Genomic DNA, 15,182 nt, shown 5'->3' with positions numbered 1-15,182 from the left:
CTGATGGGCTAATTGAATGATGCCTTTTTTTTTTTTTTTTTTCCCCTTTTTTTTAGGGGGGGGGTTGGGGGGGAGTGGGGCACGACACACACCCCCAGGGCTGTTGTTACCGAGAAAACCCCACACGTGCGGAAGGTAATTAATTTCCCCTGCCGCACCCGGGCAGGTAGAGCCGCCGCGGAGCAGCGAAGGGGGGAGCGCAGCCCCGGGGGGGGGGGGGTCCCGGGGGGGGGTCCCCAGCCCTGCCCCGGCTCCCCCGCGCCTCGAAGCGGGCTCCCACCCTGCCGGCTCCCCCCGCTCCCGCGCAACAGCCGCGGGGCGCAGCGCGGGCGCGCAGCGGAGGCGGCCCCAGCCCCCCCGGGCGGGTCCCCCCCCCCCCGCTCCCGCCTCTCGTCGTTCCGCTGCGACCGCGCAGTAACGGCAGCGAGGGACTCACCTTCCAACTTTGGGACTGTTCTGGGCGGCTGTGGCCTGGGAAATTGGAGTGTTTGACGGGCACCGGTGTTACCTCTCGGGGAGATTTTATACCGGTGGCTTTCCCCCCCCCCCACCCCCGTTTATTCTTTTTTTTTTTTTTTTTTTTTTTTTTTCTCCTCCCTGAAAACCTTAAAATAAAGAATGCGAAGCCTTTCCCGAGGCTGACTGGGGGGAACGATGTGAAAGGGCCGCGGTTATAAAGCGCTGCTTGAAGCGGGCTCTCAATGCGCCTCTGAACTTGATCAGATTTTACGTTTCCTGCAGAGAGCCGGCGGCGAGGCTGAGACCTGCCCAATAGCCAGACTTTGGGCTCAGCAAATCTCAGGATATTACAATTACAGCCATCTTTCTTTCTGCCTTTTATTTCCACTCTTGCTCCCCATAGTTCTTTGCAAATGCTTTCCAGAACAGAAAATGAGTGGATTTATAGCGCTGTCTGCAACTGATAATTATTCCAAGGCAGAACTTTGCCTTTGCAAAATAAAATTAAAAAGAAAAGAAGGGGGGGAAAAAAAAAGGGGGGGGGGGTGGGGGAGAGGGAAGAAAGAGAGACGGGGAAAAAAAAAAAAAAAAAAAAGGACAAACGAGTGTAGGGAAAAATCCGGCGTGGGAGCCGCCGGGCCGGGCAGTGCTCGGGGGAGAGGGGACGGAACCCCCCCGGCGTGGAGCGAGGGAGGGGAGAGGCGGCTGGACTCGGGGTGGGCAAGTTAGTCCCGGAACAGGCAAGTTAGTCGCGGCTCGGGCAAATAAATCGAAAAGTAAAATTAGAATTCGAACTGAAAATGAACGGGAAAGTCACCGCAAAGGCGCCGGGTCGGGTTTTAACGGGGTTTTATTTTTGAAGCAGCGCGGCGGCTTTGCCGCGGCGTTACGCGTGTGCCGTGTCCCCCAGCGCGACCGTCCCGCGCGGCGTGGGGGGGGGGGGGGGGGGGGGGGGTAGTCGAGCGTCACGGCGGGACACGCGGGACGGGGGGGGTGCGAGGTGGGGGGCAGGGCCACGCAGGAAGTGTGGGGGGGGTGGGTGCCCGCCCGCCCGCCCTTCGGGTGCTTCCCACCCGTGTACCCCCGCGTCACGGTGGAGTGGTGAGGGGGGGTGTGTGTGTGTGTGTCTGTGTGTCTGTCTGTACGCCCACCCACCTCCCCCCCCCCCCTCCCGCTTTTACCTGAGAGGCGCCCGCGCCCAATCAGCGGTCCCGGCAGCGCGGGGCGCGCTGCCAATCAAGCGCCGCGCCGCCAATGGGAAGGCGGGCGGCGGGTCAGGTGACGCGGCGGCCGGCGGCTCCCCATTGGCGCGGCGCGGCCTGGCCCCGGCCTCGGTTTATGTGCGAGGCGCGGGCGGGCGCCCCGTCAGTGCCCCGACGGCGCCGAGCGGGAGCGGGGCCGCGCTGCGCCTCGCCCGGCCCGGGGCGGGGGGGGGCGGGGGCCGGGTGGCTTTTGGGGAGGGGGGTGGGTGGGTGGGTTGTTTATTTGTTTGTGTTTGTTTGTTTTCCCGGCGGGGGGGTGCTCGCCTCGCTGCCCACCCGCAGCCGGAGGCCGCGCCGCCCCGCGCCGGCGGGGGCGGGCGGGGAGGGGGGGGGGGGGAAGTTTTGGGGTGGTTTTGTACTTTTTTAAAGGGGCGGGCGAGGGGTTGCGGGGGGGACACACACAGAGGGTGCCGGCGCGCCGACGGCCCCCCCCCCCCCCCCGCGCCCATGACGATGCTGCTGGACGGAGGGCCGCAGTTCCCGGCGCTGGGGGTGGGCGGCTTCGCGGCCCCCCGCCACCACGAGATGCCGGGTCGCGACGGCGGCGGCGGCGGCGGCGGCGGCGGCGGCGGGGGCGTGGGGCTGGGCCCCTTCGGGGACTCCTCGCACGCCGCCGCCTTCAAGCTGAACGCGGCCCCCCACGACCTCGCCGCCGGGCAGAGCTCGGCGTTCACGCCGCAGGCGCCGGGCTACGCCAGCGCCCTGGGCCACCACCACCACCACCACCATCACCACCATCACCACGCCGGCCAGGTGCCCTCCTACGGCGGGGCCGCCGCTTTCAACTCCACCCGCGACTTTCTCTTCCGCAACCGCGGCTCCGGCATCGCGGACGCCGGCTCCGGCACGGCGCAACACGGGCTTTTCGGCGGCTCCCCCGGCGGCTTGCACGGCCCCGGCGGCATCCCCGACCCCCCGGGCTACCTGCTCTTCCCGGGGCTCCACGAGCAGAGCCCGAGCCACACGTCCCCCACCGGGCATGTGGACAACGGGCAGATGCACCTGGGGCTCCGCGGGGATCTCTTCGGGCGACCGGATCCCTACCGAGCCGTCTCCAGCCCCCGCACGGACCCTTACGCCGGCGCCCAGTTCCACAACTACAACCCCATGAACATGAATATGGGCATGAACGTGGCGGCCCACCACCACCACCATCACCACCACGGCCCCGGGGCTTTCTTTCGGTACATGCGCCAGCCCATCAAGCAAGAATTGTCCTGCAAGTGGCTCGACGAGAGCCAGCTCAGCCGGCCCAAGAAGAGCTGCGACAGGACTTTCAGCACCATGCACGAACTGGTGACCCATGTCACCATGGAGCACGTCGGGGGGCCGGAGCAGAACAACCACATCTGCTACTGGGACGAGTGTCCGCGGGAAGGCAAATCCTTCAAGGCGAAATACAAACTGGTGAACCACATTCGGGTGCACACGGGGGAGAAGCCCTTCCCCTGCCCCTTCCCCGGCTGCGGCAAGATCTTTGCCCGCTCCGAAAACCTCAAGATTCACAAGCGGACCCACACAGGTAAGGCCCGGACCCCCCCCGACCCCCCCCCCTCCCCGGGGGTTTAACGCCTTCCGCGGACCCGCGCGGACCGGCCGCGGCTCTCGGCCCCCTGCGCGCCTCAGCAGAGGGAACCGTAGAAATACGAGGGAAATCTCATTTTCGGTGACTTTCGCTCTTTTTTATTTAATTTTCAGGCCCGATTGGCGTCTCTCCTAATTAACTCAGCGATCCGTTTGGCAAAAGTATTTTTATTTGCAGCCCCCCGTCTTCCTTTCAGCCCTCCGCACGGGTGGAGGGAAGAGGGGGGGAGAAGGCAGGAAGCAAACGTATTTTGGCTTGTATGCTCGAGTCCGTTTTGTAAAACTCTCCGAGCCACCGAATTTATTTCGGGTCTTCTCCCTCCCTGGGCTCACCCAGCCACCGTCCCTGCCGGAGCCCAGCACGGGCCTGGCGGGAGGTGAATTAAAAGTAATAAAGGCTGACCCGAATTTCTCCGTCATGTAACAAACCCTGCTGTCTGTCTTCCCCCCCCTCCTATTCATTTTGTTTTGTTTTGTTTTTTTTTTTGTGGTGCTTGTGCATCCCCGAGGTGGGGCGAGCGGGGCAGAGGATGTCCTGGGAGGAGGCAGGCGGGGATGGAGAGGGGAACGGCTCTCCTTCACCCTCTCTGAATTTCACAGGTGAGAAGCCCTTCAAGTGCGAGTTTGAGGGCTGCGACAGGCGCTTCGCCAACAGCAGCGACAGGAAGAAACACATGCACGTCCACACCTCGGACAAGCCCTACATCTGCAAGGTGTGCGACAAATCCTACACCCACCCCAGCTCACTTAGGAAACACATGAAGGTAATCACCCCTGCGCCCCAGCCCTTTCCTCCCTCAGCGGGGATGCTCAGTCGCTGGCGGGCTCAGGGCTCGTTTCCCCGGGCCGGGGCCAGGCTGAGTGGCCCGCGCCGTCCCCGCTGTCGTGGCTGGAGCACAGCCCGAGGAAACGGCGTAATCTCTTAATTTTTTGGGCTCCCACCAGCGCAAACGCTCGCTGGTTTCCAGAGCGTGGCTCGGTGCTGGGGGATTCTGCAAATATCAACCTGGGCTCTGGCTGCGGCTCCCCACGCCGGGACGCTGCAGCGGAGCGGCCACCAGCCCGAGGCAGGCGCTTGCCACCGGTGCTCAGGGTGGCCAGCAAGGCGTGAACCGCCTGCTTGGCGGGCAGGGGGACCCCAGTGTCCCATCTGGATTGGGGGTGGGGGGGGTGAGGGGGGTGGTGGGGAGCACCCCAACCCGGCTCAGCGGGATGGCGGGGACCCTGAGCTCGCTCCCATCTCTGCCTCTTGGTTTTAGGTGCATGAATCCCAGGGGTCGGACTCTTCCCCTGCAGCCAGTTCGGGGTACGAGTCCTCCACCCCCCCTGCGGTGGGTTCCGCCGGCAGTAAGGACTCCACTAAAACACCGCCGGCCGCCCTTCAGAGTAACCCCGGCCACAACCCTGGACTGCCCCCCAATTTTAATGAGTGGTATGTGTGAAGGCAGCTGCTGCCCGGCCAGAGACTGGACCAAATGCGTTGGGAACAAGGAAAAAAAAAAAAAAAAATTGAAAAAAAAAATGGACAAACCAAGCCAACTGCAGCTCGCTCCCAGGGAAAGGGAGTTTCCACACCGACGACCGCATAGGGCTACACCTAGTTAACTGCCAGGATCTGGGGGGGGGTGTCTTTTATTATTATATTATAATTATTACTATTTTTTGCAAGCCCAGACGCTGGACTAGCCATGTCCTTTTCTCAGGATTGGATCTCTTTTTTTTTTTCTTTTTTTGTTGTTGCTGTTGTTGTTGTCATTTTTTGCAGTCGTTTCTTTGATATTTTTTATTTTCCTCCCTGCCCCAGTCCCTCTTCCTCCGATTCCCCACTTTTTTTCCTTTTTAATTTGTTTTGTTTTTCCTTCTTTCGGTGGGATGTTGACATGAGGATGAAAATTCTCCTTCGCCTTAGTGGTGATTGTTTAAACTTACAGTCTTAAACCGTGCCAAAGTCCTGTTATGTCTTGAACTTTCTAGCTCTTCTGCTGCTTCTTTCTCTGCTGTCCTCCTCTTTCTCCTTCTCTCTCTCCAAGTATTACACTTGTGAATGTATTCTCGTATGATGGGGTCGGTCAGTATTTTTCAGGATGAGGATGTGGTGTTTATGCTACCCAGATTGTGACGTTTAGTATAACAGTTGCCTTTTTGTAATAACTTTTTTTGTAAATACATATCCATGATGCCATATTTATCGTTCGTAATTTAATTATTGATACAAAGTGCCGGGAACTGAACAATATTTATGGGGAAGAAAAAAAATTGTTTTCTAACAAAAAAAAAAAAATACAACCAACAAAAAAAAAAATTCCAACTCTGTACAGCTTTTGGTTATAACTGCTTTAGCATTAAAAGTTTATTGTTTTGGAAAGAGCCGTTTTTGACCTCCGTGGTGGGCCCGGTTCAGCGCTGCCGCCGGGGCCGGGCTGTTGTTTTCGGGCTGGCGATGCGGAGTGAAGCTTCCTCCTCCTCCTCTTCCTCGCCGCTGCTTTTTCTCCTGTCCCTTTGTCCCCGCCCTCCGCCGTCCAGCGGCTTCGCTCCCGAGCGACCGGAGCCCCCGGGGGCAGCGGGGCCGCCCCGACGGTGAGTACCGGGGGTGTGTGTGTGTGTGTTTTGGGGGGGCTGGGCAAGCCGTGCAGGACCGGTACCGGGCTGCCTGCCTTGCGGGGCCCTGGGACGACTTTGCGGCACGCCGGACTTTCTCCGTTATATTTGTTTCCTTTATTTCTGACCAGGATGCAGAAAAGCCTCCCCGTCCTCAGGAGGGAAAAGGGGCCGAGCAGAGCCGTCTCACCCGAGAAACTCCTCCTCGGACACCACCCAGGAGCCCCAAGCAGCCAAGGCGATGGTGGAAACTGCCCCCCCCCCCCCACCTTTGGCAAACCTCCGTGCCCCCCCCCCGTGACCGGGAGACACCCGTGGCCCCGACGGGACGGCTGCTCCCCCCAAAAGCGCGGCCAGCCCGGGCGTGCGGCTCCACAGCCACATCCCCCTCGGACCGCAGGGACCTTACCGCGGGCTGACCCCGGTTGTGGGGGGGGGGGGGCTGGGACCCCCGTCACGGGCTCTGCGCCTCTGCTGAGCGGGAGAGACCCCAGACGGGCCCATCTTGAACTTGACTCGGGGCGCTGCGGGGGGACGGGGCGGCCCCGTCCCCTCCAACCTGCCGCAGGGTCTGCTTGGAGCGAGCAACCCGTGTAAACGTTGCATGCTTTAAAAATTAAGCTTAAACAAATCTATCCTCTCCTCCCTCTGGAGAAAAAAAAAAAAAAATGTTAGGGGGCGGTTTATCGGGCAGAAAAAGGAGAAAGGTGGATTGAAACCTCTGGGGCTGCACATCTAAAAAAAAAAAAAAAAAAGTGCCCAAAGACGGGTCCAGGCAGGTTTCCCGCCTGGCCCCTTGAAATAATCCCCCTTCGAGGTGCCCCGGCCAGACGTGGATCTCCGCTTCTTTTATGCTGTGAAGTCTTTCTCTCGCTGTGCGCAGAGCCGAGCCCCGGGGCTGGAGGCCGAGCGCTGCCGGGCCGGGCCCTTCCCGGGGGGCGAGCGGGGCCACCCCGCAGCGCGGCGGGCGAGGAGGAGCGGAGCCGTCGGGTTTTCCTCGGACACCCACCCGGGTCGTGCCTGCGTGGCTCCGGATCTCGCCAGGCTTGGAAACGGTGCCGGTAGGCTCGGTTTCGTTACTGCTTTTCTCGGGAGCTGGAGGGGAGTGGGGGGGGGGGGGGGGGGGGGGGGATGGGCACGGGGGTGCGCAGGGCTCCGCGGGTGCGCAGGGGTGGGCAGAGCCCCGGGGTGGGGGCCTCGGGGGGTGCCTGCTGCAAAACGCAGGCCCAGAGTTTGGGACGGGGGGAGCGGGGCGGGGGGGCTGTCTGCTGTCTGCTGGTTTGGGGACCCGCAGCATCTCCGGAGGAGCAACCCCCCCGGGGGTCCCTGCCCGGTCCCGGCTGCTCCCCGGGGCCCTCGGAACGGGTTGGTGTATCAGCACCCCCCCACCTGCCCCCCCCAACCGCCCCCCCCCCCCCCCCCCTTCAGTTGCTTCTTTGGGCTGGCAGCACAGCCCCAGACATTTTTATTACTAGGATATAATCCCAGCATCCTGGAGCATTTGGCTTCCCCGGGATTGCCAGCCGGTCGCCCACTCTGGGGCCCCCCCCATTCCAGCCAGGGCTTGCACCTAGTATGGGGAAGGGGGGGAGCAAACTGTTGCCTGGTTGCCTGCACCCCACTGAGGACAGGGCCCCCCCCCCCAGCCTCTCTGAATGCCCCCCCCCCAAATGGGGCATGGATGGGGCAGGGGCAGCTGGGAGCAGGGGGGATGTGTATAGCTTGGGATGGAGGATTGGGTTTGGGATGGGTGTAAAAAGGGCTGGGAACCTGCTTGGCTGTGAAATGTTTGCAAAGCACGGCGTTCAGCACCAACACGGTGAGGTGGGGCAGGAGGGATGTGCCCCCCACTCCCCCCCCCCCCCCCCCCCGGCACAGCACGCTGTCCGTGCGGTGCCCCTGCACCCCCAGGCTGAGATCTCGGGGGTGAAGGCCAGGGAAGGGCTGTCTCACCCCGCTGCCGAGCCCTCAGCTCTCACGGAGATAGAAGGAAGGCAAAAAGAAGCCAAAACAACCGCTCTGTTCCTCACCCCTTGCTCGTTGCAGGGAGATGCGGAGAGTCCTAGAGGAAAAAAAAAAAATATCAGTTTTCTCCCCCCCCCCCCCCCCCCGATTTCTCAGGCGGGTTTTGCGAGGCGGGGTGAGGCAGGTGGTGATTTTTCAATGCCAGGGCCTGGCAGCCGGGACCGGCGGGCATTCCCCGCGCTCACGGCGCGGGCGAAAGCGCCGCAGGGCCGGCCGGGGCAGGCGGGCGCGGGCAGAGCAGGTGCCGTGGTAGCTCTCAGCTTTTAGTGTGGCATTAAGAACGGGTCTGCGTCGCACCCCAGAAGAGTCCGGGGACTGTTCCCAAAATAGGGGCCGTATTCTGCCGTCCTCTCCCAGGCTGGCAGCTCCCTCGAAGTTGCTGTGCTTGCTTGGATGAGCGGGATTAGGTGGGTTTGTCCCCAGATGAACAGAACTCGGGATGGTTTTCTAAAAGGGGTAATGTTGATTCATTGTGCTATAAAGAATCTAAGCAGAGGCAGGCGATGAGCTGGAGCCGTTTCTTCTCCACCACGCTTTATGAGCCATGAATATTTGGATTCCTTTGGTGTCATTGTTTTTGCATATCTGTCTCTGTGTCTGGTGTAATCCTATGAAAATAATATTTATTTTTTTTTTTTTGAGCTTTGTGCGTGCCATTAGCAGCTAGTGGTTGCACACAGTGGAAAGGCAGAGTCCTAAAGGCATTTGATCAGGTTGTGTTCAAGTGTCTCGGCACTACGGCACCAGGAATTAAGTTCCTATAGTAACTCTGTCGGCTGTAAAGCTCCAGAGCAGTGGAGGGGGTGTAGTATAGTGTGTATGCCTTTTTTTTTTTTTTTAATAATATAATATTCCCAGATTAAAAGCACCACACACTAATACCAGCTCTTTTAGCTGAGCCTAACTTTCGTGACTGATAAACCACCTCTGTTATTTATGCTGTTGGTATGCTCAAACTATATGGAAAATACCTCTGCAAAGATGCACTCTTGTTTTGGAGAGGTAAAACTCTAGAGGAAGGCTTAAATTCTTTGCAGAAATCTAATTTTATTGTGGAGTGTGCAGAAGGAAATAATTTGTTTCCTACTGACCAATCTGTACATCCCCTGAACTAAGACATTTGGTTAACCTCGCTGTGCTGTTTGCATGGGTGAAAAATATAATATGTGTCTTGCAAGTGCCTGCTCACCTGAACAAAACTGCAGGCAGTAAAAATGCTTGTGTAAGAGCTTATGCTGGCGAGTGAGAATGGCAGAGCAAGGACCTGCCCTGCAGACTTGATAGGAGATGGTTTAGGATGGCTTTACAGACATCTGTTCTACACTAGCCGTGGAAAAACCCTCTGCAGAAACCGGGGGAGGCAGTTGTATAAGGAGGCGCAGATGTATTTTAATATGAAGATGCTAATTTTTATTCTTAGTAAAGAAGGTTGTGTGCTGCTTAGGTTTTCTTTTAGCTGACGCTTCAGTAATGTTTCTCCATTTCAAATGTCTGTGTGAAAAGAATCTTTAATAAAAAGGGCTGGGGGCAAAAAAAAAAAAAAAAGAGTTTAGCTGAATGATTTTGTTTTGGCAACTTGTTCAATAGTGGCAGCTTTGAAATTGCCAAAGCTCGACTTTGAAATGGTTGAATGGGTGATACGTGAAATTCCTTTTGAGGGAGGTTGGGGGTTCGTCCTGTGCGCGCTGGGGGAGGCAGCCTGACCTGGGGCAGCCGGGAAACTCGGCGAGGGGAAAAGTCACCGGTGGTCCTGCCGCTGGGGAGAGGCTGGGGACGCCAAGGAGCGTAAAGGATATGTGCAGAATAGGGCTATTCCCACGTTTTTGTCCTTTTTCAGAGCGTCATATAATCCTGGCTGGGGCCTGTGGCAGTCCCGCAGACTCAAAATGGCTCTTAGGCGGGTTTTTTTGGGCGCTTGGCGTGGCAGAGCAAGGGGCTGGGCAGAGAGCCCGAAGCTTTTGAGGAGGCTGTGCCCTACCTGGCTTCCAGCGGCTCCGTCTCCGGGGTTCAGGCAGAAGCTGCTCCGTGGGCCGGAAAAAAAGCGTAATATCGTCAGGGTTTGGTTTAGGGGGGAAAATGTTTTGTGCGGAGGGCTGTGCCCGGGCAGGTGCGGGGCTGTCACCGCTCCCCGTGCTGCAGAGGGAGCGCAGCGGGGTCTGGAGCAGAAATGAGTGCTGTGCTTTATTCACAGGCCAGGACGTGGCCTTTAGCTGGCAGGGTCACAGCGGGGTAGAAAACGTCAGGACTTTGGTTTCTGCTAGCCATGGGCTTGCTGCAATTGTGTGCCACAGAGAATAACAGCTTTGGAAAATATAGCTACAGCCAGAAAGGCTCGAGAGGCAGTGAATCAGCATGTAGTATTTGCTTTAAATAAAATTACCTACCTATTTATCCCTTCTTTAAATTCCTCCCAGTTTCACTAAGACATTATTCCAGTGCAAAATCTTGTGGGTTTTTGTATTTTGTTTTTGGTTTTGTTTTTTTAAAAAAAGAAGTATTTTTGCTGCTTTCCGTAGTTCACATAACATAAGTCTTTTATTGTTTTGGGCAAGGAGTTGATGATGTTCTTTTTGTTTGCTTTTTTCCCATATTTTCATTTGTTTTATTTTTTTTTTTTTTGTTTTTTTAATTTTTTTTTTACCTGTGTTAGTAGAAAGCAGTTGAATTTAGGGCTTCTACTACTTCAGTGTGTTCTTACTGAAAATAAACATTTCTTTTGTTTGCATTTAGCACCCTACTAAATCCATGGACTTGAGCTTCTCAGTAATTATTGATAACCTCAAGGAAAAAAGTAAAACTTATGTTGAGATTGGTGAGAGAAACTCAACAATAGGAAAAAAAAAATCAGAGTTTGGACTCAAATCCTATCTTTAATGAAGAGAAAAATCTCTGCGCAGCAGATTGTGGGACTAAAGTTCCTCCGGTGCACGCAGAGTTTGCAGGGACGGGGCTCTGCTTGCTCACTGGTGCAAGGGCTCCTGCGGCTGAAGGCAGCAGGCAGATGTTCCCCAGAATGCTCATTTTTCCCATAATACTTATTTTTATTATAAAGAAGATGCTGCAGGAACTTGCTGAAACCGTCAATCATAAATATTTAAAAATCACATTCCAGGCACCTCTGAAATGGACTTGCTTAATTTGACAAGATTCAGAATGAAAAATAGAGTGGCTATTTTTGTTTGGTTTTTTTTTTTTTCCTTTTTCTCCTATTTTTTTTCAGTGCTGTGAACCTCACTGGCCAGATTTTATTTTGCCTTTTTTTCTTTTTTTTTTTTTTTTTTTTTTTTTTGGTGACAGCTGTAAGGCCAAAAGGGCATATACCTGTGTTTTAAAGTGGAGCTCGAGTTTCCATGTAACTGCCTGATTCTGGAGCTTGATTTATATTTTTTAAAATTAGGCTACTGATAATATGTTAAGAATTGACAACACAGCAGCAGTAAAATATATATTTAATTTTTAATCTTGGCCTGCAGAAGTATTTAAAAATAATTCAGTAAGTGGAGTGATTTACTTTAATGGCTTTGCACCGCTCATTTTGTTTTTAAAATGAGATACCAATGTGACGTTGCAATTTGCTACTTTTTTTTTCCGTCTCCTTTTTGTTCTTTGCTGATATGGAAGGAGAAGGCAGGCAAAGGACCAAAGGAGTTGAAACTGCACCTTGAAGATACTCCCTGTACCTTTGGGAGGATGCTGGGCTGATACTAAAATAAAAATGCTCTGTTGGTGCTCACTTTATGTTGCTGAGGACTTGATTTCAGAGGAATTCCCTGACCTTTTCAAAAATCTCAGGATGGAGATTTTTTTTTTTTTTAAAAAAAGGAAAAGAAAATGAACAAAAAAAAATAGACCTGTATACCCATTAGGTCTTTTTTGAAATTACTAGCTGACATGGGGCATTTTAAGAGATAGGATTTGATAAAGGACTTACTGGGTCCCTAGCTGTGCAGCTGAGTTCTGCAAGCCTTGCCTTGCAGCTGTGATTTCTCTGTACGTTTAATACACCTGAACAGACCATGTCATGATATCTGTCATCAGAGGACAGAGAAAAATACACTGGGCTTGCATCTGGGTCCGCTAAGTGTAATAGTCCCAATTTCAGGCTGTGGTCACTTGATCAGCTTTTTAGAAATTTATAACACAAGCTCGAGCAACCGCAGTATTAAAGAAAAATTCTTTCTTGTCATTTAATTTTCATCCAAGCTAGGGGAAAAAAAAAATGTTTTAGAGAGAACAATACTTTATATCAGCATCTTGGTTTTATCACACTTATATTTCTAGATTTCATTGTTTTGCCGTAGGTTAAGAAATAGTTTCCTTCCAGACTGACGATAAATTGCAGTGAAAGAATTAAGCCAGCATAAATGCCCCCTACAAAGTTTAAAATCACATACGCATCAGTGAAACATTAACGTCCTGAAAATATGTTTTCTTCTTTCCAGTAATTTTTTGTTCTTAATCTCGGACAGTCTTTTACATAAAAGCTAGTCGCCAGTGCCGCAGCGTGAGTAGATCGCACCCGGCAGAGAAGCTGACGCAAGGAAGGGGCATCGGAGAAATACTGCATTTCATAAACACAATCACTAGGGCATTAGGAGAGCAAACATGTGGTTTTATGAACATAGTTATAAATATTTAAACATGCAAAATGAAAATGTTACTAAATGTCTGGTTTTCATTATCTTTCGATGAACATTTTCATTCTTGGAAGCATTGCTAGCTGTCTGCAGAAAATGATCACTGCCCCCTTGCCCAGAATGAATGATGCGTAATGCGAAAACGTGTTAAAATGCACAGTTGTTTGTAATATCTTCTACCAAAGTGAAAGACGTTCTACCAAATTTGGTATTCTACTGAATCGCAACGTATTCTTGCCCAACAAACAGGCAACTATCCTGCTTCTGTCAGCAGCGTGCTTGCTAGATGTTGTGAAAAATCTAAGGACAGTTTGGAAAATATAAGATGTCACTCAGCGTGCTTGGAGTTGTGTCCTGCCATCCTTTCTCCGGCAAAATTCCTACAGAAGTCAGCAAAAGATGCGGCTGCTGATTTTGTCATTATTAACGTATTATTTTGAAGTGTCAACAAGTGTTGAAGCGTTCTGTGTGCCTCCGTGGAAGGGTTGGGAGGCTGCGGTAGGAAGTTTGGGGTGGGAAGCCTGGGGTCTGCCCCCTGGCCAGGCGCTCGCGGCGGGTGCGAGGCTGCGCCTTTAAATAGGGTGGTAGCAGGCAGCGGCGGGTACAGGTTGTGCAATTTAGCTTGCGTGAGCGGGGGCCTGGGAGAAAGCAGAGGCCATGCTGTGCATCACTGTTCATAATAAAGCAGGTGTCCGATTCCTCGGATCCGGGGTAGCCAGCCGTCTCTCTTGGCTGCAGTTCCCTCCCCCCCCCCCCCCCCAATCAGCGCAGCCCCACAACGCTCCGACTGTGCCGTGTATGTCATGAAAGAAGATGCCAAATGATTGATTTATTTTTTTTTTCTGAGATGCACTGGGAACCCCATTTTATGTTAGTCACACATTTAATCCCGACTGCCGCGAGTTTGTGCAGCGCTGGGCAGAGGCACGGCATCCCGCGCGCTGGCACAGAGGCACGCACGCGCGTGCTGTTTACTATTCCTCCTGCAGTTGCTCCCACCAATAAATCTGCACTTGCTGCAGCCAGGATGGAAATCTTTAAGACAAAGGGCTTGAATGGGCAGTTTTTTATTGCTGTGGTAGAGTAGAAGGCCCCAAGCGGAGGGCTAGTGCATGCATGAATGCTGCCCCCCTTGGCTTGGTATTGGCTCCTGCTAGCACTGTACCAGTATCAGAGACTGAAAAAGGGTGAGGGCCCCAAGGCTGGTATTTCCCCATTTTGATTCTTGCTCTTGTGACTGCAGCAAATCCCAAAGAAATGATGGCCGAGAAGTAAACTTTGAGAAGAGTGCGGAAGGGCAGGCTGTCGGGTAAAGCAGGGGATGCCTGGGAGGGCAGCACAAAAACGTGGGAATGAGGGAAGGAGGAACAAAAGAGATGTGGGTTGGCGAAGGAGGAATAGGGGAGTGAAAGGCAGCCAGGCTGGTGCAGCAGCGAGGAGCTGCTCCCTGTCCCTGTGTGTGAATACGTCCAGCTGAGCCTTTTGCATTTGCAGGCTGTTCAGGCAGAGCCTCCCCCCCCCCCCCCCCAGCCCCGGAGCCTGTGCGGCTCTGGAGACGTGCACAGGATTTGCCCTGCGGGAAGCAGCGCGCGGTGCTTGGGGCGAGGTCCTCTCCACGCCACGCAAGTTTTTTGGCACCCGCGATAAAACTGTGCGTGGGCATCGCCGGGGCTGTGGGACGTGGCTGGTGACGGAGCCTTTTGGCAACGCAGACCTGGGCTGGGAGGCGGGGGAAGGAGCGGGCTGGCTTCCTGCAGGCAGCTTTGTGCCCACTGGGCCTGGGACCGGGGGGACCCTCGGGGAGCTGTTGTTGCCCTCCCGCTCCCCTCCGTTCTGGGGGGGCCACAGCCCGGGTCCTGCCGTGGCAGAGGGACCGGGGCTGGTTTCTCAGCAGCAGGCGCGATGGTGCTGCTCTCTCCCTGCTTACGTCAATGCAGACCTTTCCACGGGCTCCAGTCTGGGCTGGATCAAGCCTTGCATGATTGTGGCCCTTGTGCATTTCAAAACTGTGTTAATCTATATCTGGATCCCAATGGGGGCACTCGGGATGAGCCGAGCTCAAACAATCCTTGGCAGGAGGGACAGTCTGGAGTTGGCGAGGATTTTTGTCCCATTATTGGTTACTCGGAGGAAAGAATGTACGCACCATTTTCATATATGACAACTTGAGGTCTGTCATCTCCAGTGTATTAGAAAAGCCTCCTTTTTAACAAATCCCAGAGCATTTAGTAGGCATCACGCTGCAGCTGGATTGAGGCTGCACGCTGGTGGTGGGCAGAGGCGTGGGGCCTTCTCTCCGTCTCGTTAGGCACCGGGCGACTTCTCCTGCTGTTGGGTCAGCCCCGTGGGCGCCAGCAGGAGACCCCCGGGCAGTTCCCTTCTCGCTCCTGTCTGTCTCTATTGGGAGGGGAGATGGAAATTCGGGGCAGAAAAAAAAGCGGTAGCAGTGCAACCCATAGAGCAAACCACGCTGAAAGCTTTTCCCGACGAGTCCAATCTGCCTGCATGTTCTCAGCAAGTTTAGCCAGGGGGTTATTTACCAAGCTCAGAGGAGACTTGCCTCTCTGCAGTAAAGTCTTCGAAATATGTCCAAAAGACTCTGAGAGACATTTTACAC

General features: G+C 54.7%; 1 protein-coding gene across 5 annotated transcripts in view; it reads left to right on the top strand.

The window, feature by feature from the left end:
• Positions 1 to 2,152: 2,152 nt before the first annotated feature.
• Positions 2,153 to 15,182, top strand: part of ZIC3 (Zic family member 3) — a 68,147-nt gene continuing 55,117 nt past the window's right edge. For 2 of the 5 annotated variants that reach the window (XM_042807504.1, XM_042807502.1), the window contains exons 1-3: positions 2,153 to 3,243; positions 3,906 to 4,069; positions 4,565 to 6,964. In XM_042807504.1, the coding sequence (XP_042663438.1) occupies positions 2,169 to 3,243; positions 3,906 to 4,069; positions 4,565 to 4,747 (1,422 nt within the window). In that variant the 5' untranslated portion in view covers positions 2,153 to 2,168 and the 3' untranslated portion in view covers positions 4,748 to 6,964. The remainder of the gene's footprint in view (positions 3,244 to 3,905; positions 4,070 to 4,564; positions 6,965 to 15,182) is intronic. The other 3 variants (XM_042807503.1, XM_042807505.1, XM_042807506.1) reach the window with 3 other exon arrangements.

Source organism: Tyto alba, unplaced genomic scaffold (assembly GCF_018691265.1).
Source record: "Tyto alba isolate M040663 unplaced genomic scaffold, T.alba_DEE_v4.0 Super-Scaffold_5, whole genome shotgun sequence".
NCBI lineage: Eukaryota > Metazoa > Chordata > Aves > Strigiformes > Tytonidae > Tyto > Tyto alba.
This window is presented reverse-complemented; position numbering and strand designations above follow the sequence as displayed.